The sequence below is a fragment of the Chiroxiphia lanceolata genome, chromosome 18, assembly GCF_009829145.1.
Source record: "Chiroxiphia lanceolata isolate bChiLan1 chromosome 18, bChiLan1.pri, whole genome shotgun sequence".
Taxonomy (NCBI): Eukaryota; Metazoa; Chordata; class Aves; order Passeriformes; family Pipridae; genus Chiroxiphia; species Chiroxiphia lanceolata.
This window is the reverse complement of record NC_045654.1, coordinates 4,937,565-4,963,558: the sequence shown is the minus strand read 5'-3', so window position 1 is coordinate 4,963,558 and position 25,994 is coordinate 4,937,565. Positions and strand designations below refer to the sequence as shown.

At 39.8% G+C, this 25,994-nt stretch overlaps 2 protein-coding genes across 4 annotated transcripts in view; one reads left to right on the top strand and one right to left on the bottom strand.

Annotated features, from left to right (window-relative positions):
• RSPH14 (radial spoke head 14 homolog) overlaps window positions 1-25,994 on the top strand; it is a 76,199-nt gene that overhangs the window by 28,400 nt on the left and 21,805 nt on the right. The gene's annotated exons all lie outside the window — the stretch shown is intronic.
• Window positions 1-25,994, bottom strand: part of GNAZ (G protein subunit alpha z) — a 52,676-nt gene that overhangs the window by 21,099 nt on the left and 5,583 nt on the right. For both annotated transcript variants that reach the window (XM_032706119.1, XM_032706118.1), the window contains one exon: window positions 9,939-11,220. In XM_032706119.1, coding sequence (XP_032562010.1) covers window positions 9,939-10,661 — 723 coding nt within the window. In that variant the 5' untranslated portion in view covers window positions 10,662-11,220. The remainder of the gene's footprint in view (window positions 1-9,938; window positions 11,221-25,994) is intronic.

Sequence of the window (25,994 nt, the reverse complement as noted above, 5' to 3'; positions counted from 1 at the left end):
AACAGACTCCCACCATGATATCCACCTAGCTGGCCTTCCCTCTCATTCCTACTCACAAACACTTTCCCTGGCATTCAGTGCATCCAACCACGTATCCCCAGTCTGTTTCATCCAATAATACAGCAGAAATGGGCTGAGACTCTCATTTCTGGCCCCAAACCCCTATTACTCCAGTACGTGAAGTGACTGCATTTAGAGAGGAAATTATTCATATTTTATTATCCTATGCTCTGGCTTTTATAGGAGAAGTAAAAAGCAGTGGGTAACATTAGGACTTACCCTCTGGGAATAATACCCTGAGTAGCTCATAAAACTGAGCATTCAGTCAAATGCAGGTATGGAGGTGATGTCATAACCTGCAACTACAACAGTGCAACTTTCCTACTTTTCTTTCCCAAATGCACAGACAACAAATGCTACAGTAAGGTTTAGTTATATAGGATGACTTCAGCTGCTCTAGCAGTTGATATATCAAAATGAAGTCTGACTCATCTACCTTTTTATTTTCCTCTGCTACTGGATCCTACTGGTTGCCTTCCACAGATCTGGAACTCACTGGATTCCAGCAGAAAGTCAACCATACTGGATAATTTTCTGATAGGTTTGTGAGTTATATCTGTTTAGCAAAGGGCCCAAAGAGCAGTGGGGCTGGCAGGAGTGATGAAGCAGAGGCAGCAGAGGCAGCAGGAGTTGCCTGAAGAGTTGAACCAGCAGAATAGAGAGAATAAGACATCTGGTTTTTCCTAAAGAGTGAGCTTACAGATAATGTCAGCAGGCTTATATAATTTAATACACAATACATGCATTTCACCAAATGCAGATAATTCTGCTTTCCATATTCTACAGTGCTTCAAAGAAAATGAGAAAACACATACAGAATCACTTTATCAAGAAGGGAGATCTTAAAATGGATTTAGCAGGAGTGTGTTATTTAATTTATAAAATAACACAGTTATAATTTGGACATATCTCTATATAAATATATATTAAATTGGGTGTATCACAAGCATTGCATCTTCTGGTTTAATTTCTATTTATGACAACTATGGTCATTTCCATCTATTGGGTTTTCCCTGTCCTAAGCCATACTCAGCTGCCCAGCTAGCTGAGTAAACCTCAGCTTCCAGAAAAGCTGGTCCAACTGGTTCAGCCTCCTTCCAAAAAAAATCTAAAATTAAAAAAGTGCTATTTTGAGTTGGTATTTATCTTACCTCACTTCTGGCCATTTGTTCTTATTTTGCCTTTCTCCATTAGATTGTGTATTTCTTTAACTATTGAGCATTTTTTGCTCCTTTGGGTATTTATACACTAAGCAGGTACTGCACAATCTTTTTAGCTCTACAAAACTAATTAACCTTTTGAAACCTTTTTAAATGCTCTAAGTCTCAGTCTGGATTTCTGGATGGCAGTGACAGCCAGATGCTCTGCAGAACACTGCCCCCAGGACATCTCAGGCACAGCCACAATGCAGTTAGTCTTGTCAACCTTTCATTTCGTTTCTTTTAACATATCTTTAACCTCCTTTATTAACCTCTCACATTTCCAATTCAATTGGATGGCTTTCCTTTCTCCATGTGTGGGTTGTTGGGAGGTTATTTATTTATTTCTAATTACTGCTTTCATTTGGTCTCTGAAGAACAGCAAAGGCACTATGCAGGCTGCTCTTAGAACCATCCCCTCTGTACCCGTGCCAGGAGAATCCATGCTATTGGAATACACCTACTACTAAGAGGCATTATAAAAACTGGTGTACTCTGACAAGTCCAGTCCTAGTCAGCATTATCAGGACACTGCTGCATAAACACAGCAGTGGAATTCCAGCTGATTTGGGCAAATATTAATGAAAATAAACTCATTGCTGTGTCAGAGTTGCAGAGAGAAAGCTCAGGGTGCTGGAAGCACTGGAGTTCAGCAACGGCTGAAGCTCATTGTCCACTGCTCTGACCCCCCCCACGCCGTGTTTCCAGGGAAACAGCACAAGGAGAGAACATCAGGTGGTTAAACTGGAGGGGCCAGGCTTTCCTGAGGGAAGTGTAACACACGTGTGACATCCCATCAGGATACTCTAGGAAATCAATTTAGTCACAAGCTTTTTCCTTGTAACCAATGCACTGAAGGATTCTTACTTCTAATTTTATTCAAAACTCTGTTAAACTATTCTCAGTAATTTATCTTTACTGACGATAAATAGTTTGGGGTTGGTTCCTATTTGTAAAGTAAGATATGACCAAATCAGTAAATAATGAGAAAAAGTACACAGAGAATGTGTGGACTGTGTATTGAAAGCAAGTTGTTTCAATCAGTTCAATAATGGAAAGAAAGGACGGTATCAAGCTCAAATATCTAAAAAATAAGTGACAGGAGTTAAAGAACTGAATTAATTGGAGTAGAGGAGTTATTCATTGTCTGCTAATTTTGAAGTATAATCAGGGGACACTGTCATTGGTTGACAAGTTAAAAGTTTAACTGAGCGTATTAATAGCTTTAAAAAAATGCATTTTGATACTCAAAAATCTTTCCAAAATGCAGGGTTACGTATTCAGTCTTGGTAGCACACAATAAAAAAAAAAAAAAGAGGCTGAAAGCAGTAAAACCACAGCAACAAATGCAAATTACTACATCTCTGCAAGTGTATAGGACCTGTTTAATATCTGTGCCTTGCATTGTCCAAGACTAGCTCCAAGGACAATAGTGATACATAGGATAAGCTTATCCAAGGATTTAGTCTTTCAGCATGAAGAAAAAGGGAAATTCCCTGTTAAAGCAGAGTACAGAAAATTAAATATCAGTAAAAATACTCCTGAAAATATCAGTAGTAGGTCAGACTGAACAGCAACTTTTTAATATCATTTAGAAATATGCTAAACAGTTTAAGTTTCTGACCAGCTACTGCTTGTCCTGCTATCTCCTTACACTGAAGGAATTGTCCATCAGATCCTCCTCCCGCCACCTTTAATCAGCTGTTTGCTCAGGACAAGCCTTCCTTCCCAGCTGTGGTAGGAGGAAGCCACAGCAGCCCAGCTGCTCTCAGAAAAAGGTTTTCCAAAGTGTCAAAATGTTTTCAGCTTCTGGATTCATCTCCCTCCATACTCCCTCATTCCTTAACAAAACCAAAAAACAACAACAGAACACCAAACCAACAACCAACAGACACAAGTTATCAACTTTCCAAGGCATGACTTGCCTTCCTAAGACCCTTCTCTGTTCCTGGTGTGTATTTCTTCATGTGTCTGCATATTCTATCCTAGGTCACCAGGCTCTCCAGTTCTGTGACCTGGGCATTAGACTAACAACCAGAGATACTCTTGAAAACTGTTTTAAACCAAATTGCAAGTAACATGATGCTAACAGTAATACCTTCAATACAATTAAGTATTTGCTGTTCACCTTGCAAAGCTTTTCAAAAACAGGTACTTGGGGTTTTCAGATTTCATACAGGACTTTTCCAGCTGTAGCATTTGACTGTTTTGTCTTTGCTACTAATCCTGTCAAACCACATAGGGCTTTTGGTATTTAAGATCACTTCCAGTTTTCTTGTTTCATGCCCCACAATTTTCTTTGCTAAAGCTTGTCAAATGTTCTATGAGTTCTTCTCTTCCCAATGTTTAAACTAGATAGTTTTAGTGAGTGAATGTTATAGGAGAGACTTGGTCACTGGCCAGCAAGAACAAGTGCTGTGGCATTTCAGGAGTAAAATTTCAGCTCAGCCTTTTGTTTTCTTGCTCTCTGAGCAGTGAGGTAACAACCCCATCAAGTAACAGTGACCAGAAAAATTCTCTTCAGCCTCCATTTCAGGATGCAGCACCTGCATCACTGGTAGAAGAGTTATTTCAGGTGTCTGCTCTTCTCAGCCAGGGAGCCTTTTAAATTCACACATTAGCAATAAGACATGTGAATACATTTCCATTAGTTATCTTTTCTAGATTATCAAACAAAGCCAGTTGTCTTCTGAGTCAGGGAGGATTCTGGACACACCAAAAAGGAGGTACTGGGAACACATACTGATGAAATGTTCTAACACCATGAAAGGGATTTGGATTGCCAACCCAATGATACAATACAGAAAGCTGAGGTGTCTGTCAAATTACACTTGTATTGCTAGGGGTAAAAAAAAAATATAGAAGATTATGTTTATCTAAAATATGGACTTGTAATAATGGAAGAAAGTTCTGAAAAATCCACCACCACCAAAACTCCTCTGAAGCTGTTTAAACAGCAAGGATCCTCCTCTGTTCCAGCATTTCTGCTTGTTTTTAAAGCTAATTGGACTCCACTACTCTCTCCAGGGCTGGTGTACCACAGAGAGTTGTTACAGCTTATACAGTTCCAAAAATAGCCCAAAGTGGCTGTTTTTCCAGACCAGGGTGGAATTTTCTTTTTATTTTTTTATTTTTTTATTTTGTATCGACATGTTCCTATTCACTGTGATTTTTAAGTGGACAACAGACTACTCACATGAGAGATGATATCAACACTTCTCTACCCACTGGGTGGGCTCAGGGTTTCTAAACACAACCCACCTCAGTCTTTTCGTGGCAGTGACACCTCACCTCATCTGGAGTTGTGAATGCAGCCACTCACAGAGACCAGAGCCAGAGTTACATCATCCTCCAGGCATTTGTCACAGGGGGACTTAAGCCATTCCCTGGTTACCAAAATACACTGGGAAGTTTAGTCACCTAATTCAGACAAGTCTGACAACCAGCTCTGGATACCAAAGCAGACAAACAGCACTCAGTAGGTCCCTTGCAGGAATGCTGCAGGAATACAGTATTACTTTCATGCCATTTTTATCAAAACAGGTAAAAAAGTCTTCATGTTGTTGTCTCCCTGAATTTCTTCCCATCAATCTCTTTCAATTAAGCCCACTGCTCTACAAAAATACTTCTTTATCTTTAGGTTTCAATACCCCTTTGTCTTAGGAAATAGTCTATTGACATTACATAGATAAGCCTCACAGCACACTTGGCAGGCTTTTACAGCCTGATCCTGGCATCTTCATCCAATCATACAATGACATTAGATGAGTCTATTTTTTATATTCCATAGTGTGACACGTTATCATATTTGTGACTTTTTTTTTAATTGGAGGAAATAATTTAGTAAAATACAGCCAGAATTATTTGCATATAAAGTTACTGTTAGTGTCTGAAGTTACATGGAATATAAAGTTCAGGGTATGGTAATAAGTCCAAAATATGGAAAACTGCTTTCCCACATGTTCTATGTGAGGATCTCCATATAAGAAGTGCACAATTAGAGTGAACAATGCGACCAAAAATAAGCCTTCAGACTTGAAAGACTAGTAAAAAGAACTGCAGATTGGGAGTTGATTGATCATTTTGTGTTATGTGTATTTGTTATTTTACTGCTGGTTCCATATTTTAGAAGATGCATGCCTGGATACAAGTCTTCAGGCTGAAATTGTGATATAACACTCTATCAAGGCAAACTTTGATGAGGGACTATATATCTATTGCTTTCTTAAGTGAAAAAAAAGGCAAGGTTAGAATTCCATTTGCAGTGCTGAAAGATTACAACATGAATGCTGAAGTCATCCAGGCTCTGCTCCCACACAAACCTCACTATGAAAAATCTGGAAATGGAAAAGCTTCATAGGAAACTGAGAGCACCTGAACACTTTAGGTCAATCTTTTTCTCAGATTCCCAAGAGACTTATTTTGTCAGAAGGACCTTTGCTGGCATGGTTTTTACCACTGCTAATCACAGGTGCTAAAAAGGATCTGGACACACGAAGCACAATTTCCCCTCTGTCCTCACTGTTATTCTTAGTGCTGCAGGAAAAGAGCTGCCTGCCAGAAAGGAGGTTTAATACACTGTATTACTCAAAAAGCTGAAGTATCAGGAACGGTAAATAAGCTCCTTAAGTATTTGGCTTCAGGGGGAAAAAAAAGAAAAAGAAGAAAAAAATGTTAACAATGTTGTTTACTTGATAAAAAATTTCCTGTGAGAAACAGGATTTCTGTTCAAAATGCATACAGTTAGCATATGAGAAGGCTTCCCAGTTATTGCTGGATAATTGAGAGGTTCCTTTATGACCCCAGCAATCAGAGTTGCACGAGGCCAACTGCAGGTTGAACTGTTGCTGCATTGTCTTTTTTCATCTGCACCTCCTTTTTAACAAGATGCTGTACTAAAAAAATAGCCTCAAAAAGCCTAAAATGTCAGTTTTCCATTCATTTTCACTGGCTGTAAGAAAGAGAATAAAAATTATTCATTACCTGCAAGTAGCTTTCCTTTAACATCCATATTTATCAAATTTTAAACTAGTATAATTTTTAGACCTTTACAACCTTTACTTGGTATGTCCTGCACAATGTGGATCTGTTGCAACTCCTGACCTCATGAATTCTCAAGCACACATTCATGTGAAACTCATTTCATTATTTAATTTATTATTGCATCTTTGAAGAGTGTTTCTAATAGTCTCAAACCCTGTTCCAGCTGTGAACTGTAGAAGAAAATTGAAAGCCATCCATAAGAATGTAAAGCAGGCCTGACCCCCAGAACTGAGTGCACAGGGCAGGTGGGGAGGCTGCAAACAAACTGCAAGGATCCTTCTCAGGGTGAGAGGCAGGAGCACTAAGATTAGAGAATACGGATTATTTAACATTCTCTAGCACACATTAATTGCAGAAGAAATTTAAATAAAGATGAGACACTTAGATATTAATGGGTAGCTCCTCCTAAATGCAGGATGCAACATGTAAGAAGGCAAAAAAAAAAAAGATCACTTGATAATCTGACATTATGAAAGGCCAGAGATGACATCTTAATATCTAATAAAAGACAGAATGGGTCAATCAGCTGCTAAGGACCATGAAAACTAATTTATTTGATAGAACAGAGAAGAAATCAGCATGGGGATATAAAAACTGAAGGCAACCTCCTCAGAGTGCTGGTCAGGAATAATAATCTTGCAATAAATCAACAGCATTCCAAAGGTACTTTCAAACCAATTTTGCCACTGTGTCAAAAGCAGAAGCAGCAGCTGTTACCCAGCTGAGTCATGCTGCCCAGGTATGGTGCATGGAAAGATCCAGCTGTATTTATTATGCTGTGTAGGAAAAAACCTCCAAAGACACTGTGGAAATGAAACCAGACTCAGACCACATTTGCAGATAACCCTAAACAAGCAGGAAAAATGTTGTGACAGAGTGACAGAAGAAAGCTCACAAGGTGGAGGAAAAAAAAAGAATTACAGTTTTCACTATCTTACTCTTTAGTAAGCAGCTAAATATCACATGTTAAACAAGGCAAAATACTGGTTTGTCCAGGTCTACAAAGTGCCAGTTTAGGTGATTTTGGGCCTGCAAGGGATGTTTAATAAAGCGTAGCAGGAGAAAGACAAAAGCCCCAGAAAAATTCTGCCTTCCCCTTTTGTCATTTGTTTTCAGGACTATAAAGTTTAACTTGTCACTTAAAATTACACTCAAAGGAAAAGTTGTCCAGGCAACTGATAGTTAGGGCATTATTTTCATTCTCCCTTATGCACATCAGTGTCACCACAGCGATGTCACCCTGAGCAGACCTCCTGAGTCAGCCACAATCAGAACCACCATGTGCACAACTGAGCCTTCCCCTCATTTTTTACCATATTTGTCAATCATTATTTTAATGCATCTTCAGTAAAGGCAGAGCTCGTGCATAGCATTTACCCACTTCTGTCAGCAGGATCACTGAGGGGATCGTATTCCTACAGATCATTTCTCAGCTTTCACAGTTTAGAAACCAGCCAGATTTTTACACGCTCTCTCAAGCAGTAAGTTATGTTTGGCAGTGGACTAGTTTTTATTTAACAGTTCTCTTCACCATAGATACTACACCAGGAAGCATTTTAGACTCTGCAACACTATCATTTGTAGGGCTTTCCTCAGGAGTGGCAGTCTCAGTGCTGCAGTTCTGGTGATGTACCAATGTTGGTCCTGTATGGAGCTGCATCCATAAGGATTTTTCAAAGTATATTGATTTTCTTCCCTTTGACCTAGCTCTTTTCAATTTTTAAATCTGAAGAGCAAGGCAGACAAAGTCTACAGAATTGCAAGAAACTAACTAACTCCTAGCCAGGGTCTAGATATAAAAAAGACATGCTGTTCCTAGTATATCTCTAAATGAAGAGAAAGAATTAGGGGCAATGCTTCTCTCATGTCAAGAGGAGGTTACTAAACAAAAATCAGATCTGCAAATCTGTTACAATAGAAGGCACTAATGTCAAGACAAGAATCTCCAGATAATGAAGTGCAAGTCCACGTGTAGGACAGTGGAATGGTTCACCAGAATAGCACAGAGAAGAAAATGGAAATGCAGTTTATAAGCCGTAAAATCACACCAGAACATAAGAACAGGGAAATATTATATATGTGATAAGCTATACCAACAAAAAAAGGGCCAATTCAAACAGTGCCAACAAGGACTATTGGAAATACCTTTGCAAAAATCATCTAAGCAAGAATTCCATCCTCACAGAACGGCCACATGGAGACAATGAGGGAGGTACAAAAGAAAGATCTAAGCAAACTCAAAGCTATTAAAATTAGGTAACAACTTTTTTTTCTTAAAATAAATTTCCCTGGCCTGATATTTCTCATGACCTTCTATTACTGCTTCTCGAACTCATCACTTAGCTCCTTTCTAATAAGAAAAATCTTTGTAAAAGATTTAGTACTCATAATGCATATTTAATTTACAGTAAAATTCAAGTATTTCTGAAAAGTATTATCAGGCTTAGGTTGGTTCAAGAACAACAGTTAAGGCTGATTAGTAACCCTCTTCCAGAGAGGACTGCCCAAACCAGATCATCAGACCTGGCTGAAAGGTCCCCTTCTGTGATCTTACTGAGATCCCATTAGAAATAAAATATAAATATAAAAATGTCTTGGAACAATTTCCTCCTCAACACCACTTACACAACACACCTGCTGTGACAGAACAAGGACTCTGGAGTTCTGGAATACTCCAGGAGCTGATACTGGTGGACAAGATTTCTACATGTTTACAGCTGAAGGTGTGTAAAGCACTACAAGAGAAGTAGCATCATTTTAAGGTTAACTTCCCAATTTTACAGCATAGATTTTAATTCTTCCTGAAAGGCAGCTGTTTTCAAACATAAATACACACACCATGGCTTCTCTTAAGCAGCACATTTTACAAGGCTGTCAAAAAAAATAAGATCAAGTGAAACCCTATGAAGTTTAACTCAGGCAACCTCAAAGTGATAGCAAACACACATTTGCATATGCAGAAGTATTTATATGTGAGCCATAGTTACTGTACTTGCCTGCTGTGAAAATCAGAGGGAAACAGCAGTAAAGGGTATTAAACAGGAACAGCTGCTCTTTGGGCAGGGCAAATTGGCCATATAACCAAAAACAGCCAAAGACCATTTTAAATTTTAATTTGATAACAGTTTCATTCTAATTCAAAACCAAATTTTATTACTTTTTAAAATTAATTTAATCCCAAATTCTGATTGAAAATCCTGGAAAAAAGGGGGCAAAAAAATCTTACTACTATTTGAGCTCCAGAATTTCCCAGGACCCACAAACATGGTGTCCAAATGAACCATCCCTGTAGACCAGGGTGTCACTACTGCCTACCTTTAAGTGGTGTTTGAAGGAACACTAAACCAGGTAAACATTTAGCTAAAAGGCACCAAAAAATAATACATCAGCACCTCCATTTCCCAACAGTAACATTCAATAACTCCTCCTGTCCAGTGGAGAAAACTATCCAAATAAAGGAATCATAGCTTTTGGCTTTTTCCTAAAGATTGAGGGTGAGGGGAAGGAAATAAAGGGCTGGGAACTCAGAGATTGTTGCCTTGGGAGGGTAAGGAGGAGGGGGAGAAAAAAGGCCAAATACTGGTGAGGGGGAAAGGAAGAGAAGACAAGGAAACAAGGAGCAGAAGGTTCACTTACTGTTTGGTTATCTTCATACAGCTTCAAGTCATACCCACTCAGCTCCACACAGAAAATTATTGCTGTAACCCCCTCGAAACAGTGGATCCATTTTTTGCGCTCGGATCTCTGTCCACCCACATCCACCATTTTGAAAGTCAGCTCTTTGAAGGTGAACTTATTTTCTACAATCCCCGTGGTCATGTCCCGAGACCTCAGAATGTCTTCCACGGTGGGGATGTAGTCCAGCGCCGCGATGCGCTCCAGGTCGTTCAGGTAGTAGGCGGCGTTGTCCTCCAGGTGGTACTCGTTGGAGCGGCAGAAACACTCCTGCACGCCGGGGTCTGCCCACAGCCGCTTCATCACCCCCAGCAGCTCCGGGGTGATCTCACCCTTGCTCTCAGCCGGGCCCGTCAGGGCAAAGAGCTGCACGGCGTCATACGCTCTGTCGGGATTGTGGAATTCTATCTTAAGGGTGGCCAGAGCCCGGATGATCCGTGTGAGAGAGTCAATCGCGTTGTAGATAATCAGAGGTTTGTATTCCTTACAGGCCTCCAAGTTAAAGCCGCCACTGTGAATGATTTTCATCTGCTTTACGATCGTGCTCTTCCCAGAATTGCTGGTACCCAGGAGGAGGAGTTTAATCTCCCTTCGCTGTCGCTGGCTTTCAGAGCGCAGGTGGCGGTCGATCCTCCGGGACCGCCGCGCTGCCTCTTTCTCCTCAGAGCTTTGCCGACATCCCATGGTACAGCAGGCAGGTATGGAAGGGAAGGGCTGGAGATTGGCTCACTCTCTTTGCCTCTCTGAACAAAGACCTGCAGTGTCTTTCAGTTCTCGTGCCAGGTACACCGTGAACAGGAGAAAAGGTCACTTCCCAGAACCTGTTGGTCCACGGTGCCTCCAGCCACCTAATTCAGGGCCAGCAGGGGGGCAAACACATGGAGATATGCAACCACAGAAATAGTCTCTTCAGTAGATCTCATGGCACTCCCCTTGCCAGTGCATAAACTGGGGCACATTCCTGTTAATGATGGGGCTCTTCCCTCTGCCACAGTTTGTCCAGAACCATCAAATACCCCTTTCTGTTCTGCATAATTATTTGGCTGCCTTCTGCCTAAAGGTAGGGAGCCACACTGTCACCTTCTCTGCTCTAGCCCTTGTCCTCTGATCGTATTCTCTGGTTGCTGTGGTGATGCTGTGAGACAAAGCTGAAGCTCTTTTCACTGGTCCTATACTTGTTTTGTTTCTCTTTCCCCACTTCTTCAGCTGATCCAGTTCAGCTCTGTAAATCCGTGCTTTCCACCTGCCAAACAATGAGAAAAGAAATGAATGAAATGAGAGACTCCAGTCCTTGCAGCAAGCCACTCACTTTCTCCTTTTCTAGACTTCTAAACCTGTCATTATGTCAAACAGGTGGAAAAATATGTAAGGAAAAGCAAACATCGAAAATTATAGTAAAAACACAAGGCCAGCTGAGGCTTGCAGACCTAAGAAATGTGGTTTCTGAACAACAGTAAACCAAATCTCCCTTTCAGCCTTCTGTGTTTTATTATCTAAACCTACATGAAAACAAACAGTGCTGAGCTGTGCCCCAATTTCTCCCTCAGCAAGAGCTTATGGCAGTGCTTTTCCTGCACAGTCCTGTTCCAACTGGTTTTTCTGAAGTAGAAAACAAAACAGATTCACAACTACTTTTCACAGTCTATTTATATCAATATCTTGTACTGGACAGATGTCCTCCTGAGTTTTCTTTTATCTTTTTTATTTGCACTGAACATTTAAATAACTAAATTAGGAAGCAAAGCAAGCTGATTAACTTTGCTTCATGATTTTGTAAAAGGAAGAGTTACTGATCTTTGCAGAATACAGTAACAGATCTTTTTTTCCCCTTGGAGAGCACATTGTTCAACACACTACCTGCATCCTGCTGCATCAATAAAGAGATCCTCTACTACAATAAACTTTGGAAGCTCCTTTCCATAGCCAAGCTAAGTGTTATTAAACCTCCTCTCTTCCATTTTCAATACAGGAAATTCTGAGATACAGGAAAAGTGAACAGTGACTACAACGTGAATTTTTCATACAAAAGCACAGGAAACTCCATCCCAGGCAAGGCTGACAAGCTTTTCAGTGACTGTTAGAGCAATTATTCCTTCCCAAATTAGGGGTTAAGCCTGCTAGTTGGAACTCTGCAGAAGGCAACAGCAGGAAGCAGTTACCTCTCACAGAGGGAAAACACATAATAAATAACTGATTGGGGATAATCTGCTTCTTTTCTAGGAAGGACTTGCTGCTCCCCCCAAGCTCTGAGCACAGTGGGCAGCAGAGTCGCAGATGTCACTCCTTCCTCGCTGACTGTGGGCCCTGTCCACTTTGGCACCTCTCTTACTCTCTGCTTTTTTGTGTCCAGAGGGTCTCCAGGGAGTATTTTTACAAACTAAAATACATTGAGACACTCCCAGAGGTTGGCTTAAGACAAGTTTCAAAGTCAACTAAAGAAATAAAATTCCTACCACATTTTAATAAGCCTAAGTCTCTCAAATGCCATTTTCAAAGTTGCCCTAAAAGCCTTTAGAAGTTTTTCCTGCTTGAACTTATCAGCATTTCGACGTAGATGTGACAATGCAGTAAAATACGTATTCCACACTAGTAGGAGAAGGACAGAATGATCCAAGCCAGATGTTGAACCCCTTCCTTTTGTGAGAGAGGAAATTAAACTACAACTGCTTGCAACCTCATGTACCTGTCTAATTAATTCTGACAATCTTACTCTGAGTTGTTCTAGTTATCCAGTCAGCACGTGGAGTCACCTCTACATGGCAGTTTGAAGTGCTGATCTGTGGTCTTTGCCTGTATGGACCACACTATAGGAACAGTTGAAGCATTTTGAGTATCTTAAATTTAAAGACACATAAATCCCTTGCCTCAAATGCACCATGTACTGCTATCACCTGGTCTAAAATTCTACAAGACAGTCTTAATATCAGCTGTCTTTTTCTTACTTCTCTTTGCAAGCCAGAAGGCCATTAGCACAAGAAGAACAGATTAAGCAGCGGAAAATTAAAATAATGGCATATACACCATACTAGAATGGTAATTAGCACAACTTTACTTACTCTGTAAGTAAGTAAAGAAAGGAAAATTCTCCCAAATGAGAAGTTGTGCTTTCTTTAAATAATTGACTTTTTTCAATGGTCACAGAATATGAAAAATTAAGAACTGAGGAAGTTGTTTCTTAATGTAACTTTCCAGCCACACAGATAGAATGAAATTACTGTATTAGATATCAGGCCAGATTCTTATTTTACTTATAGAAAAATTAGAGTTGGTTCCATTAATCACGCTTATTCTGACACGTTCAGAACATTTCAAACTGGTTTTCCTTTAAGTCCTCATCATTGGAGGTTTCATTTTCATGTCATTGATAAAACCACTTGTTGAATTCTTTATGACATTATCTGTGCACCTCTGTGATTACAGATGAAAAACTTTGCCAGAAGCACAAATGGGACTCCCTCTCCTTTGTTCTAGTTTCATCCTGAACAAAAGGGGCTTGCTAGCAACAAGCAGCAAGAGGACAAATTCCTTCCAAAATGCACCAGTACTTAGGATAAATCTGGAGATTTTATGCCTTTATAGGACAAGCAGATCTTTTTTAAACTTCATGTTATTGGCCTCAAAACGCTTATAACAAATGGTTTGGTAGAAAGACACTTTCAAGGCAAAATTATTCTTTTCATTCAGCTCACAGAGTATTTCCTACTGCAGATTTCCACAACACACTCACATGCATCATTCATGTCCCACGATGTTTTACATCTCAACTACTCTGTTTGCCATCATTAACACGTTTAACACAGAAAAAGAGGGAGTAGGATCTCCTTATTGCAGGAAAGACCAGGAGTATGTAAACATGAGTTCTACACTCTTGAATTTCCTTTTTTTTTAAGCTTCTAGTCATTCCTATTGCACACATTGCAATGATATTTGGTTACCACTATTTCAAGTAGTAATATAATGAGGTGATCACATTGCTTTGTAAAGCAGAGTAGTAGACACTATTTTCAAATAGTCACTACAGTAAGAAAGTTTGATTTATTTGAATAAGTTTTCCCATGGACAGTGAAAAGATCTTCCACAGTCACAGTCATTACCTTTTAAAAATCAGGAAGATAATAATTCCACAAACTATTACATTACTAGAGTTTACTGTCCTGGCTACATACAGATGAACTTTCTCTCACCAGGTTTACTTTTTCTTGGAATACACTCAGAAAATAAGGCTGTCTAGAATTTGTTCTGATTCTGATTTCATGTTAAACATGCAAGTGTTTCATGGCTGTAAGCTTCTAATTAGTTAAGAGTCTTTTCAGTTACTCTAATGGAAAGCCCTGTTCCTCCTTTCACTGTGCACACTTGTCTAAAGCTTGTTTAAAGAAATCTCATTATTTGAATGACCAGATTATACTGTAAATGTGTATCTAAACTAATACATCTGCCTTCTGCTGACAACTGAAGCTGCTCAAAATGTTAAGAAAACGTACTTGTTAAATCTCATGACATAGATGGGCTGTCTTGTGATTAAAATGGGTTGTTTTTCCCCCAAGATAAAATCAACATGCCCCCGGTCCTGAGCTAACAGTGATTATTTCCATTATCAAAGGAGAAGGGAATGCTACATGGATAATTTCTGGAGTGGGAAGGATGCTTGAACAAAATGCTGCACTGGTTATTATATCAAGCTGTTGAAGCCCATTTACCTGAGCAGGCTGTTTAGTGCCAGCATGTTCCTCTGGCCACCCATTTATAGCCAATAAAACCAGTCTTTATTGTTGCTTTCTGCTCAAGGCTTGCTCTTTGCCCCCACCCATCACTCCTGATCCCTCTGATCTGTGTGTAATCATAAGCACACACCTCTTTTCTCACCGTGTTCCCGAGTAACAGCAGCCAGGGGAGGGGAGGGATGGGGAAGGGGAATGACACACCACCACAATTCAGTTGCAAACATTTCCATAAGGAAAGATCCAAGTATTGTCTCTGGATGCATTAAGCTACTGACATGTCATTGTGGAACGCAGAGTTACAGAACCTGCCTTGAGAGATGTTTCCCCCCGATCCTGTAGAAAGGAGCTGATTCCCAGGCCAAGAATAAAGCCAAGGGCTGTGACTGTCCCAGGCAGCACAGCACTGTGCATACTGTGTGCTGCTGGCAGCAGGAATTTCAGCTGGAATTGTCAGCACAAAGCTGTATTATCCCTCAAATGCCAGTGGTACCAGTAGTCTGATAATTTAGCTTCATGACCACCAGCCCACACACACACACAGAGCTTTGGGAGCCTAATCTTATTTGGGTCTTTACCGTATTTTCATCCCAGTAGCCAGATGATACATATAATTTTTTCCCCAGTAGTACTAATTTAAGAAAACAAAGTGAAGTTGAAAAGGTTGCAGCAAGCTTTCCACAGCAGATTTGGTTACAGTTGCTGGCAATCTTTGCTAATTCAGTATTACAGAACATGCACTATCAGAGGAAGAAAGCAAAACCTTACCCAAGCTATACTTTCCCAGCTCATTGATTCTGATCACTTCTTTCTCCTTACTTATCCCAGAGTTTAAAGGTGTTGGACCCGCCTGTTCAAACACGTGCCCGTGTAAAAGCAAAGGCAAGTCAATGTAGGCAGAAGTGGCACAGGACACGTCTCAGACTTACAAGTGTAAGCCAACCTACTGTAATCAGTCCCTAATGACTGTACACATCTACTGAGGATTCCTGTACTTTAATAAAACCTTATTTCTGCAGGTTTAAACTTTCAGTCACTTCTTGTGCTATTAACCAAAGAGAAGACACGAGGGACTGTGACATATCAGGAAATACCCAAGGTAGTTTACTGAGGAAGAAGTCAAGTGCTCTACTAAGCAGGCTTTTCTGGTTGGGTTTTTTCTGAGAGAGAATGAGGAACTGAGGCTTAAAAGGAATAGGAAAATTGGTCCAGATTTTTGAATCCAGGAGAGCAGCCAGAAGGAGTCCCAGACATTCATGCATTAGAAATACAAGGTTGAAATAAATTCACAGAAATTAGTTTACTGTTTAATGCATGGTGATTAAAGCCCATTTATTACAGAATAAGGTTGTTTTAGAACTGGCCACAGACATTACTGACATTCTCTTTAGATAATCATTGAAATTTGAAAGACAAGGAAGGAAAAATAAAGCATTAATACCTAAAACACCTGATAGCTATTTAAATCATGATCTGTTTTAGCAACTCAACCGATACATCACAGTGACTGATTCTTGAACAGAGCCACAGATACACCAGTTCTGTTCTGAATTGTGTTGCTGAAAACCCAGAGCAGTGCCAGGACTGCCCAGGGAGCTGCCGGTGCTTCCCAGCGGTTTCACTGAGCCCAGACTCTGCCACAGCAGCCAGTTTAGAGGTGACCTTTGGACTCCCCTAAAGAAGCATTACAAGAACAAGAATATTACAGAGGGTCTAACAGTGGGTGTGCAAAAATCCTGGCTGCTGGACAAGGGCGAGAAGAACCAACACCCAGAACATCTGCTTTAGGGACACACAAACATCAGACTTGTTTAAAAATGTGTAGTAAAGCACCAAACAAAATGCAGTACCCACTGAGTGCTGTGTAAGCACCTCGGGGGATGACAGTGGTGCGGGTTATGTCTTCATTAGAGTCACTGTTTAGCTTTCATCATAACCCTTATGTGGGTGATTCAAGAGCTGACTCCCATACCACAGGGCTGCTGTTTCATCGATCTTACAGAACCTAAGGAGATTATTTTATTACATAAAGAAAAGCACTGGTAAACATTGGGTTTGGTCATGAATATGGTGGCAAATTTCACATCATCATTCAACCTTATGCACACTACTTAGGAAAGATAAGGACATTTTAGTAGTTATAGCAAAACAAAGTTAAAGAAGGATTTGAAACAGGGTAACAGTGCAGCCTTGTAAGAGAAAGTTTCTCATCCTGTGCATAAAAGGTCACCTAACAGAGCAAAACCATGCTTGTTTTAGGCTGTTCCAGTGACAGGTACAAGCTAATCAGAATCTCTGTAGCAAGAACATGAGAGCCTGGTACAGATAAAGAGTGTCCTGAAGACAGGAAGTTTATTTAATGTGATAGAGAAAAGCAACCAGTGCAGATCCAAAGATTGAAGCTTGAGGCCAAGCAAGAAGCAAGGAAAAGATGCTTCAGTAAATTGGAAATCACGGAAACCACAGACAAGTTTTATCTGTGATGACGTGTAAGAAAGCATCTTGGAGATTCTAAACAGAAATATATCACAACTGTTCTGGTTTTGTGTTTTCAGAGAAAGAACCAGACGAGAGGCAAAAATTAAGGCAAAGGGGAGAGTAAAGTCACAGAAGCTAGGTAGGATTTCTAGGGCAAACTAAATGGTATGTAAACACAGGAAGTGAGAAATTCCTGTATCCATGAGAAGAAGAAAGGAAGGAAAGATGAGGCGAGAAGAGCAGATGGGCACATCTTACTATCTCACACTGGCAGAAAATCAGAAATCTGCACACAGAAGGGAAAAAAAAAGACCAGTGGGAAAAGATTGAGTCAGAAGCTGTAAGGATGGGTCTGCACATATGGAATTTAATTACACTAGGAGGAAAAAAAGAGAATAAATGCATAGTGGAAGAAGTCCCCTTGATCATCAGACATCAGAAGAATGGCTTTGCTAGAAAAAGGACATTGCTGAGAGTGAAGCAGGACTGTAAAGTTGGCAAGACAGATCTTGCAGGGAGAGGTAGAGCAAAAGGTTTTAGAAGGAGGAAAGCAAAACAGAAGAAACTGTTTCAGTAGAAGTAACGAACACTGAATTCCCAGACAGGCTTGGTGAGAGCTTGGGGGAAGAGGACTGGCAATATGATAGTTAAAGTTGGGAACTAAGCAACAGAGAATGAGTAATGTTTCACAGAGAACAAATCGAAGGAACTTCAGTGAATGGAAAAACAGAAAAACAGCCATAGATTGAATGAGTTTGCAGGAGCAGCAAGTTAACCAACAGGAGATAAAGGTAAAGAAGGAATACAGAAGATTCACTGAAGAGAGAACAGCATCAGGGAGTTCCGAGACAGCAGCTCAATGAAAGCATGAGAGGAAAGAGCAACATGATACAGGAAGAGCATCAAAGAGTGGTCCAAATGGAAAAGAGTAGGAGAGGAAGGCAGGACAGTGAAAGAATAAAGCCAGTAATTCTCATGATGGTCTAACTTGGAGAAGGAAAAAGAAAACTTCAGCAGGTTTGTCAGGTTATCAGCCTCACAAGAAGACAGAATCACAGATTAAAATGCTGTTCCTAAGATAAAAAGAGAAAGAAAGGAAGAAGTAGTGTGGATATCAATATAAAAGGCAGGGCTATCACCAGGGATGAATTTGGTAGGTAGGGTAGACAGCAATTTCCAGCCCTGGGCCACACATAAAATTAACCATAGGAGCTATGTCAGAAAGTATCTACATCAGAACTGAGGATTTTCTAGGTTTCATTTTAACAACTCATATTAAACATGATTTTATCCACAGAAGGGAGATGAGCAAAAGAAGTATTAGACTGCAGTCCAGGGCAAAAAAAAAAATCCCAAGAGGGTAAAGAGAATCCACCATGTTCTCAGAAATGTGACTCATGGGAGAGGACTTGGATGCTACCAGGCACAGATTAGAGCTGCAGCCCACGCCTGGTCTCATTCTGCTTCTCTTTTGAAATTCAGAAGCTTTGACAGTCGTACAATCCTGCTGCACGCAGGAGCTTCAGCAGGTACATCTCAGACAGCTGAGCCCTTGTTGGAGTTCCTCTCTGATTCAAAGGACCCTTTTTTATAAGCTGAATATGAAGGAAGTTACCCACGTTCTGGTTTTGATATGAAATTGCTTTGTGCCCAGTCCAAAACACAGATACCCATCTAATTCACAGACATAACTCTGCAGCCACCAACATTTGAGTACAGTATTGTACAATGGTGAATAAGTTCCCGGTTTCAAAAGCCAAGCCAAGACGTTTTTTACAGCATTTTGCCATCTGGATAAAGTTCTCTACAGACCTACAGAAACTAAGTTCCTTTTCACTCACAGTAAGGCAAAAAGGCCTTTGTATCTGATGCATCAACTTCTTCAGCTACCATTTTTCCTCCACTAACACCTCCCCCTGAAAACAAAACAAAACACCAACACAAAACCCCACCACCCACAAACTGCTGCTGCCATAAAGAACCCAACATCCTTTTGAGGTTTAGCAGCTTCTAGGATTTCTCTTCAGTCTCTCCTTCCCGATTCCCTCTCTCTGGAGGGTGATCACACCTTCCTCACACCCCAGCTGCAGTTGCTGCAGTTCCACACCCACCACCACAAGCCAGAGGGATCCGAGTCACTCCCTGCTGGCTCCCAACTAGAGATTAGGAGAGGCTTATGTTGAACTGAACATTAGAGAACACTGGAGTGGTTGAATTCCTTTCATCAGACTTTGAAAATGTCTCTTAATAAGCAAGTTGGTTGGGGATGAAATGCAGGTTAAACTATCTGAAGAGACTGAAGGCCTGATTCATCCAGAGAACAAAGCCAGAGCAGCAGTGCAACCATCTCTAGCAATATTCTCAGTGTTTTTCCTTACTCACACCCTGAAGATTTAAGTTTCTTAAGTAATGTTAGGTTTTTCCTCTTATTCAACCTTATTTTTAGTACTGAGATGAAGAATATTTCTATGTGGCACTAAATGAGACTGCAATATGAGCTAGAGGAACTTAAACAGTTGTGGTGAAATGGCAGCCTGTAAGTGACACTTTGGGGTATTCATAGTTCTTCCTCATCAGAAACAATGACAGTGGTATTTGTTAAGGGAAAAATGAGAATAAAAACATCCCAAACCCTGTGAAGTGCTGTGGCTCTGATCCACTTACCACAAAAAGTAGTGGGTTTGTACTTGAGTGGGTTTTGTACTGCGCCTGTATCCGGTTTTGAACAGGACAAAAATAAACATAATGTGTTTAAAAACACTGCAAGCAGGATACTAAGTGCCAGCAATGGAGATGGTTTTACTGATGAAAATTTAGTGCATGGTTCATACTCTTCTTATACATGAATATCTACTCTGAGAACTCGTCAGACTAGATAAGAAATAGAATAGTTTAACTTTCAGCTGCCCAGTTTTCTCTGATCTCGTCGTTACTGTGTTATGAGGAGATACTGAAGGGTCAGTATCATTGTTTTAACACTAATTTCCTGCCTATGTGCACATGCTCCAAGCCTGGCTTCTGCTGTATTCACTATGTGTGTTTGTTCATAAGTCTCATCAACCTTATAGGAACAGAAGCCAAATTTGAGCACATACATTTTGAGTCATATTGTGACAAAACTCGGTCAGGGTGGCTTCACACGTTCATAGGGCTACTCCAATTTTGTCAATATTGTGGATCACTTTCATATCATTCCAAGAATAGATTTTTGTGTATAAAGCAAACATAAAACAGTAGGTTTTGTATATTGGTTTATATGAATTGTTTTTAAAACAGATAGGTAACAAAATGAGCTGCTAAATCTAAGTCCATCTTTTGAAGAAGCCTGTGTGGATGTTGAAGCTGGTATTTAACATGGGAGTATCATGATTTAGATTTAGCTGGGCAAAGTTGTTATTTTTCAGCCTCAAGCAAGTTTGCAAATAGTTATTTTTTCCCAAACCTGAAACATATAAATGATACCTAGATTTATTTTTGTTATTGGAGATAAATCAAAATCCAATACTTTTTCTTGATCCTGTGTTATTTTTCAGCTGTGCACTGGTAACTGTACTACTACTCGTACTATTTGCAGTTGTAGCTTCAAATTTTGTTACACATACTGATGATTTTTTTTGGTGTTTCATTAACCCTGAAGTACTTTTTTGTGTACACCTCTGTGTGTGGAGAGAGAGGGGAAGGAGGGTAATTACTGCTCCTATTCAAGCTGTGTTGTATGTAAGGGCATTTTCACCATTCAGATATTTTCCCCCCAATCACAAATTTTTTATTCTCTATAGTCCTGCAAACTTCCTAGTCATGCAACCAAAATTTCTATATTTTTACTAATCCATTAACCCTTTGATTCTGTCTGCAAATAATTTGTCTCTTCTATTGTACAAGTTCTCCTTTGCTGAGGTCAGAAGAGTTCCCCTTTTGTATCAGCTCTCAGCTAGAATCGTCTTCTCTTCTTTAAGGCACACAGTTATCAGCTCACCATTTTGTGACCCTTACCATTTCGTTCATTTTGTTTCAAGTAGGCTCTTGAATCAAACACTGAGAACTGACAGGTTCATTTATCATACTACACACATGATCTACTACTACTGTTAATAGTAAAACCCCCAAATTTGGCAGGTTTTCTTCTGCATGAGGATGTCCTAAGAGCTCAAGGGAGAGCTTCGCTAACCAGCCAAACACACAACACCACCCTCACAGCACAGGTTTAGCAGCAGCATTTCAGATGGTTGCTCTTTTGTTCATTTTACTCTCAGTGACATCTCTTCATGACTCAAATAGCTGTGGCACTAAAATTATCTTAAAGCTGAAAGGTGCTAATCGAGCCTTTAGTTTATTCATTATTCAGCAATGGATCCTTAGTTATTCATTTCTCATATTACCAGGAAAAAAATACTTATGGTAACACTCTATCCTACTATTAAGATGGCACATAAAGCTGGAATTTTACCCCTGATTCCTAACTATCCTAGTTAGCATTCTGTGTTTCACACACATGAGATGCAGCAAAAAAGCAGATGACTCACCATCTTTTTGCTCGCTAAAAATCTATTGTTGATACTTTTGTAAAAACAACGATGGGAAACAGGCACAGATCTGGGACAACAAAATACAAATGCTGGAGGTTCCCCAGAGCACACCCATCCTTCAGAGGACAGGTCACACACAAATGTCTCAGCAAGGCATATTAGGTCGGAACAGAGCAAAAGCTCTTGGAGCTGCCTGGATTCCAGCTTCCCAATTGTCCGGATTCCAGCTTCCCAATCCACACAGAACTCAGAAAGCAGATTTACCAAGTGGGGGCCAATATTCACAATGCACAGCAGAACAATGATTTATCTTGAAAGCTTAGTTAAAGGAGTACAAGGACACCCCTGAGAGCTGACAGGGGTGGGGGTTCTGCATTTTCAGTGATCTCAGGTACCCCTGGTTAGGATTCATATCAATCCTGGCCTGGTAACTACTTAGAGCTTTCCAGGAGAACTGTGCTTAAAATCATAGCTTTGTTTTGCTTCATTTAGAGCATTCCTCAAGACTTTTAAACTGAGGTATTAAAATTAGTATTGTAACTATGAAAAGATGACAAGGGTTACTGCCTCTTAATGCCATCTGTGACTTTCAAACATCTTCCATCTTTGTCATTGCCAGGCTGAAAAATTCCCCTCCAGGATGCATCTTAGTAGTAAGAGAACAACTCACGATCTGCTATCAACCCAAAAAGCTACAGGCATTCCAGAAACCAAGGCACATAAAATTTCCTACCTCCCAACTCCAGGAAAATGCCTGCTAAGGTGTCTTCCCACTCTACCAAAGGCACAAAAGCAGGCCACAGTTACAGAGCTCACAGCTGACACAGCTCTCAGCCCAACCCACCTCTCAGCAATTCCAACCTTGTTTCAATCTCTTCCAGCTGGCAGCAATCCCATTAGGATGCAATGCCACTGACACACACTCACTAGCAGCCTCCTCCTCCCAAAGTATATTGTGCACCAAATACCTCAGGAGGAATAAATCCCCATTTGTGTCACTTCTCTGCCCACTGAAGGCTCTGGGCATCAGAGAAACCACCATTAAAAGTTTTAAGTAGTTCTGCTCTTTTAGAGACACAGGCACAGCACTGAACAAGTCAATGTACTGTCATCACAATACTCATCGTGTCTCCTTGAGTATTCTGAGAACTTTTTTTCAGTTCTTTAGAGTGAGGTACAATTTTGTTTGTATTTCAGATTCTCATGTCTGTTGTTAAGTAGCTTCAAGGGGTGCCCTGCACAAAAAGAATTTTAACTGTCCCTTCCCGGGTTTTGTGTTGGTTGCAGGAGGGAGCTCATTGACAAGGGTGACATTTCTAAAGGCTTCTGTAAAAGTTAAAAGGAAGAGCCAGGTCCTAGACATTATTTTCTGAAGACTTTCAATCTTGACCTTCTACTGTTCATATTCTATTGATCTCCACTTGCACCTGACCAACCCTAATACAGGCTTAAGAAGTTATTTGTAGTGAAAAGTAGTATTTCAGATGTATTTTATAACTAGAGAACCCTGGAAAAATATATCCTTTAAATTACATTTTAGAAAATACGGAATCTATAATTGATGCTTCTGACAAAACAGATGCAGACACCGAGTAAACAAGGAGACTGATGTACTCTTAACATACCTCCAACAACTATAAATCTTCACAACATAGGTAAGGACAGATAATAAACACCATGTCTAAGGAATTCCATTTGCACTCCCTATCTCATAGCTGAGTAAGAACAGTGCTGTGCAGATTGACAGCATTCCTTCTGCCCTCTAAAACTGTGTTTACAAACATTTTATTATTTTTTTGAGTTGACTTGTTTATGTAAACTTGCAGTGAGATCTATGAATAAATCTTGATGGATTAATCATGAAAACATAAAGTATCCAAACCCCAAAGTTTCAGTTGTACAGAGCATTTGATTAATTACAGACTCCTGTAATGGGAGGAACACAACACCATGAGTAAGATACAGAATGAAGACACCCAGATACTGTATTTTGTCAAGACAATAATACATTCACAATTCTCTCTATTGATATTGTCACATTTCACCATAAAGTAGATGAAACCAGGTTAATTTCTGGGGGCTGTGGACACTCCATATATCATTTACTCTGAAGTTTAGATACCAGCTGCAAACAGAGACAAAGCAAGTTCAAATTTTATTTTAAAAAGTACTTTTTGAAATAATTAAGCTATTTGCCTGTGTTATTCTATATTATTTGAGGGGATACACTTCTAATGCCATTTCTGCTGTCATCAAAAGACAGTGTTATTCAATAACAATTTTGCAGCAACAAAATGGAAAGTGTCTCAATTCTTTCACTCCCAAGTTATTTTCAGTGAGGAATAAGAAGCCATACCACGAGCAGAAGTTCCTATATTCTCTTAAGATTTTAATCAAATTTAGCCTTTCTTGACACTGACAACCAAACTGATCAATTGTCTCCAGTCAGCCCATTTTTGTAATCCTAGTCAGAATAATGTAGGGAGGCACCTCTAGCCCAATAAAACTTCTTTAGTTCAGACTCATAGCCTGGGTACGGAATGGGAACTGTTGCTTTTCATGGACAGTGATCTGAGCTTTCCCATCAATTGAAAAGATCAAGAACTCTTGCCTTTTTCAATTTGCCACTGCTCTGATAATGCCAGATAAAATTACTTTTTAAACACCTAAATACAGATATTTTCTTGAGCAGGGTTTTTTTCTGTATGTCAAAAGTAGTCCTCTAAGTGCTACTGGGTAATTGCTAATTTTTTGTCTGTCTTAGAGGTCCTTTTTTTTGTGGTGTACTGTCCATATAGAACCAATGTAGATTATAGGATCATGAGAAAGTGCCTTACTCTCTTTGTAATCAGTTGAATTCTACTTGTCTGAAATTCTCTCAGTGTAAGACAATATTATTAGTAGAACCACTCAGAGAGTAAAAAGGAAGGTAATTGTCCTGCTCACTGAGAAGTTCTCCCACCATTTGATAATTAAGTCCCCATTAGTAAAAGATTCTCCCAGAGTTCCATATGCCTGTGTGCCAAACCTTCCCTGTAAAGCATCCTTTTGCTTAATAAGCATCACCCATTTCTTTCAGATTTCTTAGAAAAATTGTGCCTAAATGATTTCCAGATCAGGATATTCCAACGTTTTCTACTTGGGGTTCGTTGCTCTCCAGTATCAGAAGACTCAACTAGAAAAGCAACATAAAGTAGTCAAAAATACAGAGAAACTCAGACACTCCTGGTCTTGGTTTGAAGTTAAGTTCTCAATATATGATATTTTGTGATCCAGCCTTCATTGTAGAGCCAGGTTGGGCTGCCTAAATCTCATCATGAATTAAAACAATTTCCAGGTCTGATCCCAAAAGGCCACAATATCAGTGGCTATTCTTGGTTTCCTTGACTGCAGAAATAGGAAGAGGGGTAGAACTGCCAGGCCATGGATACAACAAGGAGAGAGGCTTTTCTTGTCACAGGCCAGGGTAATATCCTCTGTAAACATTTAATTTTAGTTTATAACCCCCTTGCACTGACAGAGAACGGGACTGTAACAGAGCCAATAATTCAGTGCTTTGTCTATAGGGTAGGTTATTACTTTATCAATGTTTTAATTTCTGTTATATAGAATTTGCACTGTTCAGGACTGCAGTTACAACCAGGCAACCTGCAGTGTTAACAGTCACAGATTCCTACCTCCTGTTGATGTCGAGACCTGATACTTTCACTTGTTTAGACCACTGTATATTTTTACTTGACCTGTGAGATCAAAGAATATTGTACTGATATAGTACTGATCTCAACAGCAGCCTAAAATATTTCCCCATTTAAAACAATTGTTGATCTCTAAAATCAGTAGCCAAAAATTTGTTCCTGTAACTTAAAAAAAAAATAAAATACATAAAGTCTTCAGTATTCCGTTTCTTTTTGTGAGCATGCATGCAAAAAGCAAACTTGACACACCTATGTAAGCACAGCCATGAGGCAAAGTTCAGATTTGCTTCTGGGAACATTCACAGCATGAAACATAATCAGAGGACTTATTGCACATCCAGTCAGGGGACAGAAACAATATGATAATAGCACAAGTGTTCAAATTTGAAGTAGGCTAGCCTTATAATTTTAAATACCAACATAAATGTCACTGAATTACAAATTAAGGTAAGTTTATCTGTTCATAGACATAGATGGATTGAAAAAGAGGTTTAAAACATGACTCTGAAATGACTGATTAGGGTGAGGTTCCACCATTACTGAGCAATACAAAATGAAAGCTCTGTAGGTTCTTAGCAATTGTAAGAATATATAAAT